Raw genomic sequence first — 18,363 nt, 5'->3', positions numbered from 1 at the left:
AGGGATCGAACCCACGTTTCCTGCATCTCCTGCATTGGCAGGTGGATTCTTTACCACTGAGCCACCTGGGAAGCCCTCCAATTAGGTTGTTGTGCTCAGTCGCATCTGACTCTGTGCAATCCCACAAACTGTAGCACCCTCCTCAGCTCCTCTGTCCATGGGATTCTCCAGGTTACCCATCCCTTAATTAATCCCTCATAGACAGTATCTACTGTTTGGGGTGAGATCATCTCAGGAGCTAGACCAAGTTGTCCAGTGATCAGTGCCATCCTGGACAGCTTGTGTGGGTGGATGTGAGTATCAGCACCTCGGCCACTCCTCAAGTCCTGACTTGGAAAGGAACCTAAATGCAGAGCACGATTTCTCAACCTCGGCACTATTAACATGGAAGGTTGGATAATTTTTTGCTTTAGGGGCCTGGTCTGCATACTGTTGGATGTTTCACAGCATCCCTGGCTTCTACCCCCTAGATACCAGAACCATCCTTCCTGCAAAGCTGTTGGAGCCAAGAATGTATCCAGATTGTTCCCATGACCAAGATTTAGTGCCCTTGGGCACCTACTTGAGAAAATATTCCTGAAAGCTTTCCGTGGTGGAACCAATTTTTCTAAACCTCTGGGGGAAGTTGATAGCCATTCCATGTACTTACAACGTTTTCTCTCTTTTCTCTGTACAGCATATATTTCCAGCCACCTTCTTTTTACGTCTCTGCTCAGGACCTGCCTCATGTTGAAAATGGTGGTGTGGCCGTCCTCACTGGGAAGAAGGTGAGCCAGTAGGCTGCTTTCTTAGTCAAGCTCCACCTATGTGCCCACAGGGGCAGCAAGGATGGTGACTTGCATTCCCACTGGCCCGTCCGTCTGTCTGTCACTGTAGTTCATCAAAGAAAGAGCAAGTCATTTTAAGGTTTAATATTGCCAGTTGGTACTAATTAGTGTCTCCCCCAGGGGAAAGCACTGTCTCTAGCCTAGAGTAGCAGGCTAGCTAAACCTTCCCAGGGAAGTCAGGTCATTGGGGACCATGACTCTGAGGCTGTTCCTTCTCCTGATTGGCTCCTCTGCCTTTCCTCCTTCTTTCTGTTTTTCCACACTAGCATTTCTTTGGGATTATTGATGACAGGAGATTGACAAATGTATATTATTTAGGATAGTAAAAATAATTCAGGCATGACATCAGCATGGAAAATATTGTTGGATTTTACAAAGGTGAGTGCCTGAATACGGGGGTGGGCAGTGACTGAAAGGCATTTAGGGTTCAGGGAGGGTTTTGTTTGCTTGCATTCTGTTTTGTGTTTGTTAACAGGAGGGAGGTCTAGAGTGTGTCTGTAAACTACTGGCAACGTTCCAGTAGAGAGGGAAGGGCTATCAGAAGTAGCAAGGCCCAGAAGAGATGGGATCCAGAGCTTGAGTGGAAGTACTGACCTTTGATAAGGACAGGTTCATTTCTCCTATACGGGGATGTTAGGTGGAGAAGATGGATATGGGTTGGTGGATAAGCTGGTAAGAAGACTGTATTAAGTATCCCCTATGTGTAGCACACAGGCCCTGCCTTCTAGGGGCTAACAGTATTAGGCAAAAATGTGAGCAGATAATCCTAACATAGATTTGGAATAAGAAAGAAATTCGGTATATTGTGGGAATTACTGGGAAGTGTGCCCAGTATGATGATGGAAAAGCTTCCTGGAGAAGGCAGTCTCCTTCTATAGAATGGGGAATATGATGGAATGAAGTAGCATTCACCAGCTTAGAGAAAAGTGAAGAGCATTCAAGTGAAAAAGAATAACATAAGCAAAGGCACAAAGGGGTGAAAAAGCGTGTTTGGTGCAGGGAAATACAAGCAGCTCGGGACTGATATAGCAGGAAGTTAAGGAGTGACAGGAGATGAGAAAGCAGGAAGTTAGGGGCCTGATGGTTGAGCTCTGTCGTGTGAAAGATCTTGAGTTTTATGGCATTGACCCTGAGGAGTTGTTGAGTTTTAGACAAGAATATAAAGCAGTTGGGTTGAATTTTAAGTAATCACTCGGTTGGCTGTGAAGAGAATGGATTTCAGGAAAACAAGACTAGAAAGAGACCATTTCAAAGACTTTTTTAATAATCCATGTGAAAGATGGTGGGAGTCCACATAAGGGCAGTAGTGCTGATGGTGATTAAGAAGAAGTAAGCACAGTATGAAAATGCTTTATGTGTGTTCAATTACATCATGGTGCCCTTCACAATAATCTTATGAGGTGGGCACTATTAATATTTCCATTTTACAGAGAAAGAAATGGAGATTTAAAAGAGGTGAAGTATCTTGCTTGAGATTACATAGTTAATAAGTAGTAGAGGCAGAATTTGAGCCCCAGATCTCTCTGATTGGAGAATTCTGATTCCAGAGCCCAAGCTCTTAATACCATCATTGTATAGCTTCCTAACAGAAAGGTGATGAAGAGTAGGGAACAGACTAAAAGCATAAAGTCAAACTTGGTGGAGTGTGGTGGTGACCGATTGGAGGAAGAACATGAGAGAGGAGAGAGGCGAAGATGACTTTCTGATTTTCAGCTTGTGTGGTAGATGGTAGTACACCCCCACATGAGAGAGACATTGCAAGAGGAAGACCTAGTTTAAGGGGGACATGACATCTCATTTGGGACTGTTAAGTATGAACTAGAATATCTGTGTGGATATGCCCTAAGGGCAGTGGTGGAGACATGACTGTAATGTTCAGAGTAGAGTTCTGGGCTCAGATATGGATGGGGAATCGTCCACATATGAGTCAGAATTGAGACCATGAGAGTAGGTGAGGCCCCCCCATGGAGAACTGAGGTAGTCATGTCAGAAGAGGAGTGAAGCAAAGATGGAGCCCTGTGGAACCCAAATTTCAGGAAACAGGCTTAAGAAAAAGTGTCCTAAAAGGAGACTAGGAAAGAAGTATTAAAAGGGCAGGATGAGGCGAGCTCAGGGCCGGGGCCAGGGTTGGAGTGAGTTTCAAGAAGGAGGATGTGAGCCAGGGTATTACCACAGCAAAAGAATCTGCTAACAAAGGAATTCTAAAATGACCCATTACATTTAGCTGTTCAGATATCATTGTGAAGTTAGAAAAGAGGAGAAACTACTCGTTCAGAAAGTTTAAATGACAAAACGGAGATGGCATTGGGCAACAGCTGGAGGAGGACATACATAGAATCACAAGTGGTACATTTAGGATGGGGCAGACTTAAACATGTCAGTGGACTAAGGTAGAAGATGTCACGAGAGAGATGGGGGAGTGAGTGGCTGACTAACAGGAGCGAGAGGAAGGGTAAGAGTCAGGCATAGAAACGAGACAGAAAGGCCACTTCATCCCAGTAACTGGCAGAGAGGAAGTGAAGTCTGTATTCAGGGGTTAGGAGGTGGGAACCATTATGGGAAGCTGAGGAAGCTCACATCTAATGGCTTCACTTGTGTTTGCAGTAAACTAGGATACCAGGTTGGAGAGGGCAGTGGCACCCCACTCTAGATCTCTTGCCTGGAAAATCCCATGGACGGAGGAGCCTGGTAGGCTGCAGTCCATGGGGTCGCTAAGAGTCGGACATGACTGAGCGACTTCACTTTGACTTTTCACTTCCATGCATTGGAGAAGGAAATAGCAACCCACTCCAGTGTTCTTGCCTGGAGAATCCCAGGGACAGGGGAGCCTGGTGGTCTGCCGTCTATGGGGTCGCACAGAGTCAGACACAACTGAAGTGACTTAGCAGCAGCAGCAGCAGCAGGATACCAGGTGGGTTACCTGAGAGGTTTGAGTCAATGAGTTGGATTGAGGAGGGAGCTTACCCAGGACAAATCAAAGGTGGCTAAAGTAGCTACTCACCCATCCCATCTGTTTATATCATGGCCCCCTGGACAGCTTGACCCAGTGCACCTGTCACACATTTCTAGCAGTACCTGCACTGTCCTTATTAGAGCGTTTCTCATGCTTAATTATAGTGCTTATTAAATTATCTGTCTTGGCTGCTGCACTCTGAAGGCAGCAAGGTATCAGTTTTTCTCAACATTGTGTCCCCAGCACTTAGCACAGCACTTGACACATGAAAGTGCTAGTCACTCAGTCATGTCCAACTCTTCATGACGTCATGACTATATAGCCCACCAGTCTCCTCTGTCCATGGAATTCTCCAGGCAAGAATACTGGAGTGGGTTGCCATTCTCTTTTCCAGGGGAACTTCCCGGCCCAGGGATTGAACCCATGTCTCCACATTGCAGACAGATTCCTTACCATCTGAGCCACCAGGGAAGCCCAACACATACTAGGTGTTTAATAAATATGTCTTGAATGAATGGTCTCACTGCTCATAAGGAGTGGAGTGGAGCCAGAAACCCCAGTCTCCCTGACTGCAAAACTCAAGCTCTTCATCATAAGGAGCAGGGTGCATGGAAATGAGGGATGCTGGCAAGAGCACAGTTTGAGAGATCTACCATTGGCCCAGATTAGATGGAATGGAACAGCCCACTGGGTAAATGGAGAAAATCAGAAACAAGGAAAGGTGCCAGTGGGACTGAGAGAAAGCTGGAAGGATGGCAGACTGTGACCAAAGAGTGAGATATTTGATGTAGAAGTTTGAGAGAGAGGATTTGGATGTGGCTTAGAGGAAAAATATGAGCCAGGTGCCAAGGACTTCAGTGACTGAGGGGTGACCAAGAGCAGGCGGGATAACACTTGAGTTGTAGGGGATATAGGTCAGTGTCCTTCAGAGGGGATGAGTGCGCGAGAGTACCTTGGAACCATCAGCAGCTATAATCCTTTCCTTGTAATGGGGAGGAGTGTGAGCGAGTGAGCAATCTCTACATATGAGCTGTCCTGTGCAGGCGGGGGGAGCTCAGGTTTAGTGAAAGCTAGAAATTGGGAGAAAGCATCCTACAAGAATGTTAAGGATATGAGAGAGTTGTTAACAAAGAAGTAAGGGTCCCTGGACTTCGTTGGTACTCCAGTGGCTAAGACCGTGCTCCCAATGCAAGGGGCCCGGGTTCAATCCCTGGTCACGGAACTAGATCCTACGTGCCACAACTAAGAGTTTGGAGGCCACAACTAGGACCCAGCGCTGCCACTTTTTTTTTTTTAAAGAAGGGTTCCAAAGAGCCAGGCAGAAAAGTCTGTCCCTATTCTCCATTCCCACAAATTGGGCATGAGCTTTGGGACACTAGGAACTTACTGTGATGTTGGCCACTTAGGAAATTATGACTCCTTGAAGAAATTGGTACCAGTGATTAGGTTTCTTAAGGATCACTTTAGGTCAAGAAGTAACTCTTCTCATTGGGCTGATGACTGCCAGGTTCAGGTTTTTTTGGAGGGTGATGGAAGTGTTCCGGAATTATATAGTGATGATGGCCACACAACTTATGAATATACTAAAACCCACTGAATTGTACATTTAAAAATGGTGAATTGTATGTTGTATGAGTGATATCTCAATAAAAATTTTTAAAGTGAATTTATCCCTTTCTGTGTGTGTATGTTTGGCGGGACCAGGTAGTACAGCTGGATGTGAGAGGCAATGTGGCAAAACTTAATGATGGCTCTCAAATAACCTACGAAAAGTGCCTGATTGCAACAGGTGAGTACTTCTGGAGATAGCTTCATTCCCTGATAGAGCTCCCTCGAGTTTTAGTGTAAAGACATTACTAAGAAAACTGAAACCCAGACTCTGAAGTGGATGTCTTCCCTTGGTGCAAAGCATGGCTAGCTAACTACAAGCATCTGAGCAATAGCCCCTCTGGACAGTCCTTACTGTTCCCTCTGCTAAAGGCAGGGATGGCTATTGAAAAGGATTGCCTTTCCCTTCTTAGCCTTTGTCCTCTGCCCTGAAAGTGATATAACCTCATGGCTTCATTGCCACTTTCAGCCAGAAATCAAGAGAGGGGTTTGAAGCAGATGCTTCAACAAACATGACTGTGCTTTCTGGTGAATCCTCGTGAAAAAGTAGGAGAGAATGGGAGCAAAAAGTGAGGCCTTCTGGCCATCTACAGGGAGGGTGGGCCCTTTGAGGAGAGACTCTCAAATCTGCTTTTCAAAGGAAATTGATATAAGCCTGCTGCGGGGACCAGTGGAAGGAAAACAAAGCCTTGTTGCGAGTTGATGCTTCTGTTGGGCCAGCTTCTGCTTGTTGGGCTAAAGGGTTTTTCTCCTCTGATTTCCAGGAGGCACTCCAAGAAGTCTCTCTGCCATTGATAGGGCTGGAGCAGAGGTGAAGAGTAGAACAACACTTTTCAGAAAGGTAATTGTCAGCTTTAGTGCTTTTGTCGGTTTTGAAGAGGTAGCATAATCTCGTGGCCCCAAGTACCCACCTGGGAATTGGGAGATCCGGGTTCTATCTATGGCTCTTCCACAGACTTATTATCTGGCCTTGAGCAAATCACTTCGTCTCTCTGCACCTCAAATACCTCACTCAAGAGTTTTGAGCTCCTAGGTAAAAAATACATTTAGCGTTTTTTATTGCTTGTTATAGTTCCTTCCGATTTCCCGTCCACAGTTGTTTTTTTTCTTTTTTTCTGATGCATTTGAGTCATTGGAACTCCTTAGAGCCCCTTGGCATTTTTCACTGCAAATGCTATTGTGGAGACTTTGGGGAGAAAAGTTAAGAGTACCTAAGTGAAAAAGAGGAAGGAGTTGCCTCTTAACACAATGTTCTACTTATGAAAACTGAACATTTCCAGCCACTTCTATAGGTATTGGAAAAGATTTTTACTATCCTTTAAATTCTTAATACAACAAGGTTTGTCAGCCTTGGCACTCTTGGCATTTTGGACCGGATAACTGTTTGTGGTGAGGGGATGGACTGTAGGGTGTTTAGCAGTGTCCATGGACTCCACCCACTAGCTTCAGGTAGTATCTGTGACAGCCAAAAACGCCACAGACAATGTCAGATATTCCCTGGGGGAGAGGGGGCATGCCTGTCCCCAGTTGAGAACTACTGTTAATAGAGTGTTACATTGGAGAAAGAAATTTGCATCAATAAAATAGAAGCTGTAATTGAGCCACTTCATACAAGGAGAAGATTTTATGTGCAAATTACTGTTGTCAAAGATTTATCAGAAAATATTTCCTAGTATTATCATTGGATACCCCTTTGGGAAATCAATGGATTAAACTGGTGTGATTCTACAGATCGAAGACTTTAGAACCTTAGAGAAGATTTCCCGAGAAGTCAAGTCGATTACGATTATTGGTGGAGGCTTTCTTGGTAGCGAACTGGCCTGTGCTCTTGGCAGAAAGGGTGAGTACTGGGGAGTGACCTCCATTTCCTTTCTCTGGCCTTATAGCACATGCTTTTCAGAGATGCATTTGCCAGCATCAGTAGAAAGGGGTCAATTAATGTTTACATGATGAAAAACTAATCACGGAGCTTAGCTCTGATGTGGGTCACCTTAGTGATTGAAAGGCTGTCATCCAAGCAGCTGAGCAGTGCTGCTTTCTTTCCTTTTCCTCTCACCTCTGGGCCAGAACTCCTTAGAAATAAAATATTAAGGAAAGTGAGTTATTAAGATGGTAGGGGCAATGTAGACTAAAGAACTGCATGTATCTTTGAACTGCTGCTCCCCGTAAAAGTCAAAGACTTCTTTCCGACACATGATGGTTCGCAGCTTGACTGATCTGTGAGTTCCAGTTCGAATGTTTCACGGCAGTCATTTGTTTTCTTACCGTGATTTTTCAGCTGTGTGAAATCAGAGCATCTTCTCAGGAGGGTGCATACTATTCAGAGCTTGCAAGGCACTTGTGTAAGCCTGGGTGTATGTGCACCGAGTTCACTGTATGTCCCTGAATCCAGGGACAAATTCTGGCACCTGTTGTGTTTGCCATGTGGATGGATGCCCTTGTGCCCTAGTGGCCCAGAAATGGGTGCTCTGGCCCAGGTCACGGCCTTGCCTTGTGTGCAGTAGATGGCTATCGCTGGCCCCTTTACTTCTCTTCCTGGGGTTGGCCTTTGCCTCCTGCTTTACCTACTCTGTTTCTTCTTCCCAGCTCGAGCCTCAGGCACAGAAGTGATTCAGCTTTTCCCTGAGAAAGGAAATATGGGGAAGGTCCTCCCCGAATACCTCAGCAACTGGACCATGGAAAAAGTCCGACGAGGTAGAGACACTCTTTCCATGTGCTCCCACTCTTGCCTGGAGTTAGTTAGAACTGGCAGAGTTTGCTTCTTTGGGAACCCCCTGTACATAAGCCTTACCGGCTGCCAGGTGAAAAGTTTCCACCATTCTCCTGTCAGCTGGCTTCATGTAGGTGTTATGAATCTGATGCAGCAGATTCCTGGAAGTGCCGGAAATGAACTGTGGGTGTGGGTGCCTGTGGCTCTCCAAGGCCGCCCGTGTGCTGACGAGTCCTGGTTTTGTGGGGGATGCCTCTCGTCTGTTGTGAGGGTGGTGGGCTCACAGGCTCAGCCTCAGGTCTCATTTGCCTTCACAGAGGGGGTTAAGGTGCTGCCCAGTGCTATTGTGCAATCAGTTGGAGTCAGCGCTGGCAGGTTACTCATCAAGCTGAAAGATGGCCGGAAGGTAAGGAGGGGAAGACAGGCTGCCAGAAGACCTTCCAACCCTGCCCTGCCCTGTTTCCTCATTCTTACTCCTTCATTTGATACCCATAGATTAGTTGTCTTGGCAGTTACCATTGACCTGTCATAATTTTCTGAATGAACTGTCCTCTACTAAAATAAAAATGATGGGAGCCGGCGTAGACACCTGGGAACCATTTCCCATATCCCCTTCGTGTGTATGTCACACACTTTTGAGACCTTCTACGGTGGCAGATTTCTGTTTGGATGGAAGGGGGTATGTATGTGTGTAGGGGTGACACTTTATGAAATGGAACTTAGAACCTTTTTATCAGAGTTAATCAGTGATTTTTTGGTAAAGCCCCAATTTTTAGTGACGTGATATACAGTTGCTCCAACCATAGGTATACGAGGAAACTGTGATCATTGACTGAATTCTTTCTATCCTCAGGTAGAAACTGACCACATAGTGGCAGCCGTGGGCCTGGAGCCCAATGTTGAGTTGGCCAAGACTGGTGGATTAGAGATAGACTCTGATTTTGGCGGCTTCCGGGTAAACGCAGAGCTCCAGGCCCGTTCTAACATCTGGGTGGTAAGTGTGTGGTGATGGCCTGACCAGATGCAGTGCGTTGGCTCGGGCCTGGGCGCAAGTCTGCCTGGTGTTGCTCAGAGATTCAGCAGCAGCTTGCTCAAAAAGGGTCTCTGTGTTTGGAAGCTGAGGGTAGACAGCAGAAGCTTGTGAACTGTTTGGTTTACAGGATCAGGTCTGGCCTCACGCCACAGGCTTCTGGAAAAGGAAGTGAATGGTGCACATGGCCACAGAAGTAGGCCTCTCCCGGTTCCGCTGTTGGCAGCAGCCATCAGCATCCCCTTGACAGGCGTGTGTGCAGCTTTCAGACTGATCTGCTGTTCCTTTTGCCTGAACACGAGTCCAGTTTTGTAACATTCTCTGGAAAGGAAAATTACTCCATTTTCATTTTCCTTGAGTACTATTTTTAGGTGTTTTTAAAAATCTGTTACAACACAAACAGGACTATAGTATGTAGGAACATGAGGTAATTTCCCTATTGTTAGATCATAACAAGTGTATTGTGTTTGATTATGGACTCTGCAACCAAGGACGTAGGAACTTTGAAGGGTGTTTTTCCCTTAAAGCTCTTTTTTTTTTAAAGCTACATTGTACTGGATTTTTTTACAATTGTTATAAAAGCCATACATGCTCTGTGTGGAAAACGCAGCCAAAAAGGAGAAAGGGAGTCCTCGGCAGCAGCCACGGATATTTGGGTGTTTTTCCTTCCTTTCATTTCCTAGCACATAGGTGTTTTTCTTTGTTGTAGACAGTCATGGCAAGCATACTACGTATAAACCTTTGTATTCTTTTCTCTTTCACTTAACGTTCAAATGTAAGTTTTTTCCACATTGCTTCCAATTCTGTGAACAGTGTAATGACTGTATAATACTCCATTTGGTGGATCTCAGAATTTATCTCACTACTGCTCATGTGTTGGATTTTTAGGTTGCTTTGGGGGTATCTGAATAGCCACAAAGATGAACAAAGAGTGAGAGAGCTAACACGCCACCACATCCTCCGTGAAGCTGGCCTTGTTCACCTCCAGCCAGCAGGGGGTTCTCTCTCTGCTTGAAACCCTGAGCTCACTCACTGCATTCCTCTTGTATGGCACACCGTCAGTGCAACAGTGCCACACCTTCCTCAGTGCTTGTACACTCCACGTGGGCAGGGTCTGTGTCAGGCATGTCTCTGCAGCCCAGACAGTATGATGCTCTGTACAGAGTAAATACTCTGGAAATACTTGCTGAATGAATGAATGAATATTGAATGATCAAAAAAAAATCTCACCTTGGAAAAGATTTCTAGGTAAGAGGCAATCACATCTAAAAACTGGTTTCCACACAGGAAAAAATATTCTGCAAATCCTGGTTATTAAATACCCTGTTTCTGCTAAAGGGCAGAACGAGAAGAAAGTGCAAGCTGGAGCATGCAGAACTGAGGTTAACTTTGGGGAAGCATCTGATGTTTTTTTAAAAATGGAAGCGTACCTGTTTTTGATACTGTAGGTATGATTCTGACCTGTGGATGGAAGATGTTAGTTAACATCACAAGCATTTTTTTGAACCCCCAAAGTTTATGTTCTGTCCTTAACTTGCTTTTTTTTTTTAATCATGTGCTCATGTAACATATTTGTCTCCAAAGGCAGGAGATGCCGCATGTTTCTACGATATAAAGTTGGGTAGGAGGCGGGTAGAGCACCATGATCATGCTGTTGTGAGCGGAAGATTGGCTGGAGAGAATATGACTGGAGCTGCTAAGCCGTACTGGCATCAGTCAATGTTCTGGTAATAGTTTTGTGCTTTGAGGACTCAGTCGGTTAGAACACAGAATTAATGGAGCCAGAATCATATGGTTTGCTTTCTTTGTGGGCCAGTCAGCTTCATACAGAGGGTAAAAAAATTGCATCTCATGTCTGTGCTTTCTACCCCTGAGCCATCTTCTGGTAAAAGGACTCCATTCGACCTAAGTTTGAACAGGTGAATGAATGGAGATGGCACTAGAACTTCTGCTAAAATAACTCAGAGTTGGAGCTACAGTAGGTAGGACAGAAGTGTGCCCTTAGATACAGACAGAAGTATATTTTCTTTGTTCTTTGCTGCTGATGCTCAGGAGCCCAACCTACGGACAAAGACAGCCCACTCATGTAACTCTTAAAATAAGCAATTCAGAGTCAGACAAATATAGGCAGCTTTCTGGATAATGAAAAGTTAGCGATGGATATTCCTGAGTACTGGAGCTGGCCCTGTTTGGCCCACTCTCATCTTGTTGATTTGAAAGATGGGATACATTAAAAAAAAAAACAAAAAAAAAACTTCAAGGTTTCAGAAACCTCTAAGCCGTTTCTGTTGAGAAAATTCTCAGCTGATGGGAGTACATTTCAGGATGATCACACACAGTTTCATGAGTGGGCAGCAAAACAAATAATAGATGGATCTCGGGGTCAACATGTGTAAGATAATACACTTAAGAAAAGAATAGCTCTACAATTATCAGTATCCATGAACAGAATCCAAGAAGTCATTGTAGACTGTTCCCTGAAGACACCAGTCCGATGAGCTTCTGTGGCCAAGAAGATAACAAAATATAGGGCCCCAGAAACAAAACAGCTCAAGTCACTGAGATGATTACAAAACCATGGCGTGCCTCTGCCACCAATATTCCGTGAACTTCCTAGCATGATGATGATGGGAAAAACTTCCAAGAAGAACAAAGAAAATAAAATGACCAAGTGAGCCAAGGTGCCTCTGTATAGAAAGCATTTCAGCTTTGAAAAAATGAAAGCTAAGAGGAAATGATGCAAAGTAAAGTAAGGAAGTTTATCAGTTAATAAAACCACAAAATATCTCACATTCTGAGTTCCATAGATATGGAGCACTCTTTAAAGTTTCAAAAAGGCAGCTTTGAAAAGAGGTAAAGGGAAGTAGTGAATAATAAATGTGGGGATGCCATCCCGCCCCAGATGTGGTGTATGGTATAAACACATGATAAAATTTTAGAACATATAGATGGCAGTATGGATCTGCGATATGCATAGTGGCTTGTTAAGGAAAAATAAAAACTGTTTGGGATAATCGTGCTTTCTCACAGTTGTCCCCAGATGCCCTAGCAGGCGAGAGATCACTTTGGGATTTCTCTTGCCACCAGGTTCTTTGGTTGGCACGAAAGCACGGTTGTTGTCATAGAGAAAACATTCTGCCACACCATTCTTGACAGTCCTCTGACAGAATACCTTCTCTCTCCTTCCTCAGGAGTGATTTGGGCCCTGATGTTGGCTATGAAGCGATTGGTCTGGTGGACAGTAGCTTGCCCACAGTCGGTGTTTTTGCAAAAGCAACTGCACAGGACAACCCCAAATCTGCCACAGAGCAGTCAGGTAAGGAAGCCCAGCCTCTTCTCGTGAAGAGCATTGAGAAGCCGTGGTCCAAATCCTCCCAAACAAGGGCTTTCTGTATTGGCCAGGGGGAACCTGTGAAAGCCACTCTTCATGGTGTGCTTTAAAACACACCAGACCCGAAGTCCTTACTCTTCAGTGGTCTGAGAGCTGGTGAAATCAGGTATCCTGGTCAGAGCATAGATGGTTACAGTGGGTGTTATCCTAGACTCTGGACGGTAGGTAACTCAATGACTGAAAGTCTAGTTTTTCTGGATGGACTAGGAAGACTGGTGTGATGAAGAAAACTTGTACTTTTTCAGTGCCACCCCCCCTTTTTTTTGCTTCCTGCTGATCCCAAGAACGAGGCCCAAGAACCTTAGTGTGGGACCTGCTCCCTTCCTTGTGCCTTGGACAGTGAAGAACTGGGCTGAGTAGTTCTTCCATACTCAGTCGCTCAGTCATGTCTGATTCTTCACAACCCCATGGACTGTAGCCCGCCAGGCTCCTGGGATTTCCCAGACAAGAATATTGGAGTGGGTTGCCATGCCCTCCTCCAGGGGATCTTCTGACCCAGGGATTGAACCCATATCTCCTGTATGGGCAGACAGATTTTTTACAGGGCCACCTGGGAAGCCCAGGTAGTTCTTAAGCTGCCTCTAGTTCCAGTTGTCAGATCTGAACACCAGGTTTTCTTTAGACAGGAGGCAAAGAACATCTCTCTTGAAATGAATGTCTCTCCCACACACATCTCTTTCATTAACTCCCAGGCCTCTTCTCTCTCCCTTCGTGACCTTGGCTGAAGTTATTTAACCTCTGTGTCCTCCTATTAGAGGCATTTTAAGGACAAATTGCTCTTTAAGGAGAAAGCAAGACATATGGATATAAGGGTCTTGTTCATGTATAATCTAAGTGGATTACGTTATTCCTCCTTAATTTGGACCTCTCCTGGGAAGTGGATCCCCAGAGGAGGACCCAGGGACTTATAAGCTGAAGGTCACTGCTCTGTCCACTGGGCAGTATTACCTGAAGCCTGGTTCTCAGAAGACAAAGTACCCTCTCCCCAGGCTGCTGCCACCACCCCACCCAGGAGGAAACACTTGCACTATGGTTTTTGCCTTTGGAAGTGCCTTCTGCTTTGGCCAGAGTGTCTCTAATGATGCTAAGAGAACTTTCTGCCATAGTGGCAGTGTTCTGTCTTCTGTCCGAAACATTAGCCACTCAGCACATATGGCTCTTCAGCACTTGAAATGTGGTTAGTGCAAATGTGCTATGTTGCTTCAATCACATCCTAGGAATTTCCCAGGCCAGAATACTGGAGTGGATTGTCATTTCCCTCCTCCAGGGGATCTTCGCAACCCAGGTATCAAACCCACATCTCTTATGACTCTGGCACTGGTAGGCAGGTTCTTTACCACTGGCGCCACCTGGGAAGCTCAAGAAGAAAGGCTTCCCTGACCGGGAATCAAACCCGAGCCTCAGTGCTGAGAGCAGCGAATCCTAACCACTAGACCACCAGGGAGCGTTGGGTTTCACAAATGAACTGGTTTGGCAAGTGAGGAACTGGATTTTACAATTTTTGTTCAATTTTAATGAAAATTAAACTTCAATTATGAATTAATTTTAATTAGGATAACTATACGTAACTAGTGGCTATTGTACTGACTGTAGCTCTAGGATGTTTCTCAGACGACAAGAACAAGTCTTCTGTAATTTGAAAAAGATACCAGGAAATATCCGTAGAGTCAATTTAAAATGAGATAGAAAGTTTGGGGTCAGACTGACCCAGTGCCCAGCAACTGGCAAGGAAGAGCTTTTGTTGGCTCTGTCAATGGAGAGGAGCTGGAGAAGACCAGTGTTTACTGAGGCGGCATAGAAAAACAAATCATCTAGAAGCAGCCTGAAGCAGGTGTTGAAAGATACTTGCCTTCTAGAATTTCCAAGCGCATAATAAGTGACTTTGTTTTGTTTTGACTTTGCTTGTTTGTTTGGGGGGTTGGCCACAGGCACTGGTATCCGATCAGAGAGCGAGACAGAGTCTGAGGCCTCGGACATCCCTGTTCCTCCCAGCAACCCTGCAGTCCCCCAGGTCCCCACCCAAGGGGAGGACTACGGCAAAGGTGTCATCTTCTACCTCAGGGACAAAGTGGTGGTGGGGATTGTGCTGTGGAACATCTTCAACCGGATGCCAATAGCACGGAAGGTAGGTGCTGGCACAGCTCTGAGAGGAAGATAGGGGTGTGGGCGGAAGCTGCTCCTGTGACTTCATCAGCTGTCCTGCCATGCACTGTCCTCCCAGGTCAGACTGGGCCTGAGCAGAACAAGGTGTCGCCTTGGCTCAGGAATGTTTCTTTCTTTCTTTTTTTATAAAAGGAATGTTTCTTTTTCACTCAGGACACGGTTGGGTGGCGTCCTCACTTGGGCTTTGCAGAAAGCCCTTCCCACAACTCCCTCCCGGTGTGGAGTGGGGGCTGGCCTGGCCTGCACACACACGGAGTGAGTTAGACTTCTTGTTCCTCTGTCCCTCAGATTATTAAGGACGGTGAGCAACATGAAGATCTCAATGAAGTAGCCAAGCTCTTCAACATTCATGAAGACTGAAGCCCTCGCCCTGGGTAGCAGGCAGGCCCTTGGCTGTCCCTGAGAACAGCTTAGATGAGTAGAGGAGCATTTTTTTTTTATTCAGCAGACTTCCTCTGAATGTATGGGTATGAATGATCAAGTCCTTTGTGAATATTTCAACCATGTAGGCAAATTCTTAATGTTCACATCATTAAATAAAACCTGATTCTTCTAAATTCTCTTCTCTTTGAAAGGGAGCGAGTGGGTGAAGGGAGGAAAGCTGTGTGAATGAGAGAGCAGGCCAGTTGGAGCCATTCCCAAATAGACCATCTTTCTTGGCCTCCTTCTCCCTGCTTCACACTCTCAGCTTCTTTCAGTTTCCTGAACTCCCTCGCCTTCCAGACCTCTTTGTACAGACCTGCTATGGCCTCTTCCCGCAGAACTTGACCCCTCTCCCCTCCTCTGGGGAAAATCGCCATCTCTGAAGACTTTCCTGATCCTCCCAAGCCTGTTCCTTGCTTACATGTCCCCCTGCTGCTCTGCAGCTCCCTGGAAGCCAGAACTCTGGGTTTCCTGTCTTCTCACAGTTCTCTCTCCAGAGCTAGGCACAGGGCTCATAGTTGGTGCTCAGTGAAACATTGAATGAGCACACACATAAACATGTGGACTCCACTCTGCTCTACCTGGGGCACCTCCCCTGTGTACCCCCCAGCCCAGAACTGAATTGGTCGTGGGAGGGGAGAGCAGAAAAGACATTTACTGCAAACGGAAACAGAGGTTCGGAGACCAGTGCTTCAGGGCTAAGCTTGGAGTCTGACTCGTGGAGGGATCTTGGTCTCTTCAACTCCTCCACTCACTGTCCCCCAAACTAGAAATTTCCCTCCCCTATCCCCTTTTATCTCAAATAGGCTTATAGGCATGCCTCACCTTGCAGATGATTTCCTGGGAAGAGAAGTCAAAGTTTCATAAATCAACTCATATTTTACATTTCAAATTACTTAACTTTTAAAAATCAAATCTTAATTCCTATTAAGAGGAAAGTTTTACTACTTTCAAGAGTCCTATTGGGAATCTTTTTCTAAAGAGAAAATAATTACCAGGCTGGATTTTGTTATCGGTATTGGGTTTGTTTAAAGGGAGTAGCAGCTATAATGAAATCCCTTCTGGACACTAGAACGGGACACATGTCCACTTTAAGAGTTAGCTGCACTAGAACAGCTTCTTACCATATATATACACTTTTAGTGAAGTATGATCTGAGGCATGACATACCTAAATCCATAGGTATAAAACTCATCTAGTATTCTGTGAAACGGGACTTATTATATAGTGATTGCTGCTTACAGAGATGGTACCAAGACGCTGTAAGATCCTGAAGCATTTAAATCATTTTTTAAAAAGGTCAAATTGTGATTTGCCTTGTTTCGCTGTTAGGTGCAGTTTCGTCTAATTCTTTGACAGTTGCCATCCTTGCATGGAATGTCATAATAATTCAGTTAACTAAAATGAAAGGATCTGTTCTTCTATTCAGTGTTCATTGAATACCTACAAGGAGCCATGTAGATGGCAGAATAGGAAGATGGAGAAAACATGGCTACTTCTCTTAAGGAGCTGCTGGTGGCAGTGAGGAAAGCAGACACATGAACCCAGAAGCATAATATAGTCAGTTGTGTCCACAGGAAGATACAAAAAGCCCTGTAGACATGCGAAGAATGGAGATCAGCCAGAGCACCCGTCCTTTACCAATCGCTGCTGCTGGATCACTTCCTAAAGCATCACTTGGTCCACGTCCCCCGACCCTACAGCATAGGACCAACATACACTGACTTCCTGTCATTAGTCATATCAAGTCCCAACCTTGGCCCCCTCTGCCCTGTGGACCACCTTTGAACATGCATATGCGCACACACATAAACATCTGGTTTATCTCCACTTTTAAACTTTTGTTTGTGCTCTTCACATCTGAAACACCGCCCCTGTTCCCTTCTACATATCTAAATCCTGCTCATCTTTCAAGGCCCGGATGAAATCCCACCATGGTGACGTAGTACCAGCTGGACTAGTGCCCACACATGATTTCATCTCTGAACTTCAGTTGCACTTACTGCCTTTGAACTTGATTGTCCTTTAAGTAGTCTCCTCATTATTAGTGTTCACTCCCTAAATTGGCTGTAAGCTCTCCCAGAGCAGACTTTTTCCTCAGGATGGGGACAACGTTCCCTATCCCCCCCGAAAACCCTGGCAAAGTGCTGACCAAGTCCTTGGTTGCTGGATGATGCTAGATAACGGGGCTTATTGTAAAAGTGAGCCTCTGCCTTGGGGCCTCAGTTCTCTGTAATCCAGGTTATCAGACCTCCGTTACTTCACCCACTGCTACTTAACCCAGGATGTGTTTCATCCTGGGATGAAACCCAGGATGTGTGATCCTGGGTCCCCAAGGATCACAAGGAACAAATCCAAGGACCAATTTCTGACTACAGACAAGCAGTGCCAACTGAGGTTTGGCCCTTGATAGCTGGCCTGTGATTAGCTGGGCCACAGAACAGGGCTGGTCACACCCTGTGAAGTTGGGGCTCTGCCAAAATATCAAGCTTTTGGGGCTCACCCACTTGACTGCAGCCTCGCTTCTCTTTGCCATTTTACAAATGATACCTGGTGGTGCCTCGGCCCCACTTCAGGATGGTGCTGACGTTTGCCCGGCCACCTGTAGGACACACATGGTGAGAGATGTCCTCGTACTTGAGCTGGCAAGATGGACCTGAGGGCAGGGAGTGTGTTTGATTGGAAAGGGGTCAGAGTAAGCCTCTTAGTGGAGGATGAGGTCAACATGTGGGACTTTCTTCTTGTTCTAATCAACAGGGCCTGTTTTGGAGACAAGAGGCTTAGGGCAGAAAGGGATGGGGGTGGGGAACCCACAGTGCTCTAGCACAGGCTGCTTCCTTGAAGGAAAACCAGCAGCTCCTCTAGAGACCCGTTTATACAAAGGAACTCTCCCCTCCCTTCCACTACTGCCCCTTCCCGTTCCCGCTCCTCACTCCTCGCAAGTTTGGCTGCCACAATATCCCCTCTGCCCTTCCCTGACTCCACCTGAAGCCTGGCACCCTTGCTGCCCAAGAGATTGCTGGGGCTCCATCCCAGTGCCCTGTGCTCTGGGCAGAGGGAAAGTCCTGCCGGCCCCAGAGGTGAAGTAAGACTGCCTCTGGCCTGTTTCCCATCTTATCAGGGAATTTCTGGCGGGCACGGACACATGTAAACAAAACCACACACAGAGACAGAGCCCAGGCCAGTGATGACGTTCCCCTGCCTGGCTGGTTCTACAGATGGGTGTGACTGGGTCAGAGTACAGGGAGGGTCTGAATA

General features: G+C 45.9%; 1 protein-coding gene across 2 annotated transcripts in view; it reads left to right on the top strand.

Moving 5' to 3' along the window:
- The window catches only part of AIFM1 (apoptosis inducing factor mitochondria associated 1), a 30,737-nt gene extending 15,498 nt beyond the window's left edge, over positions 1-15,239 (top strand). For both annotated transcript variants that reach the window (XM_025276589.2, XM_025276588.2), the window contains exons 6-16: positions 677-767; positions 5,485-5,569; positions 6,153-6,229; positions 7,120-7,228; positions 7,975-8,082; positions 8,416-8,504; positions 8,952-9,092; positions 10,713-10,855; positions 12,320-12,444; positions 14,448-14,644; positions 14,971-15,239. In XM_025276589.2, coding sequence (XP_025132374.1) covers positions 677-767; positions 5,485-5,569; positions 6,153-6,229; positions 7,120-7,228; positions 7,975-8,082; positions 8,416-8,504; positions 8,952-9,092; positions 10,713-10,855; positions 12,320-12,444; positions 14,448-14,644; positions 14,971-15,042 — 1,237 coding nt within the window. In that variant the 3' untranslated portion in view covers positions 15,043-15,239. The remainder of the gene's footprint in view (positions 1-676; positions 768-5,484; positions 5,570-6,152; positions 6,230-7,119; positions 7,229-7,974; positions 8,083-8,415; positions 8,505-8,951; positions 9,093-10,712; positions 10,856-12,319; positions 12,445-14,447; positions 14,645-14,970) is intronic.
- The last annotated feature ends 3,124 nt before the right edge of the window (positions 15,240-18,363 follow it).

The sequence above is a fragment of the Bubalus bubalis genome, chromosome X (genome assembly GCF_019923935.1).
Source record: "Bubalus bubalis isolate 160015118507 breed Murrah chromosome X, NDDB_SH_1, whole genome shotgun sequence".
Classification (NCBI taxonomy): Eukaryota; Metazoa; Chordata; class Mammalia; order Artiodactyla; family Bovidae; genus Bubalus; species Bubalus bubalis.
This window is presented reverse-complemented; position numbering and strand designations above follow the sequence as displayed.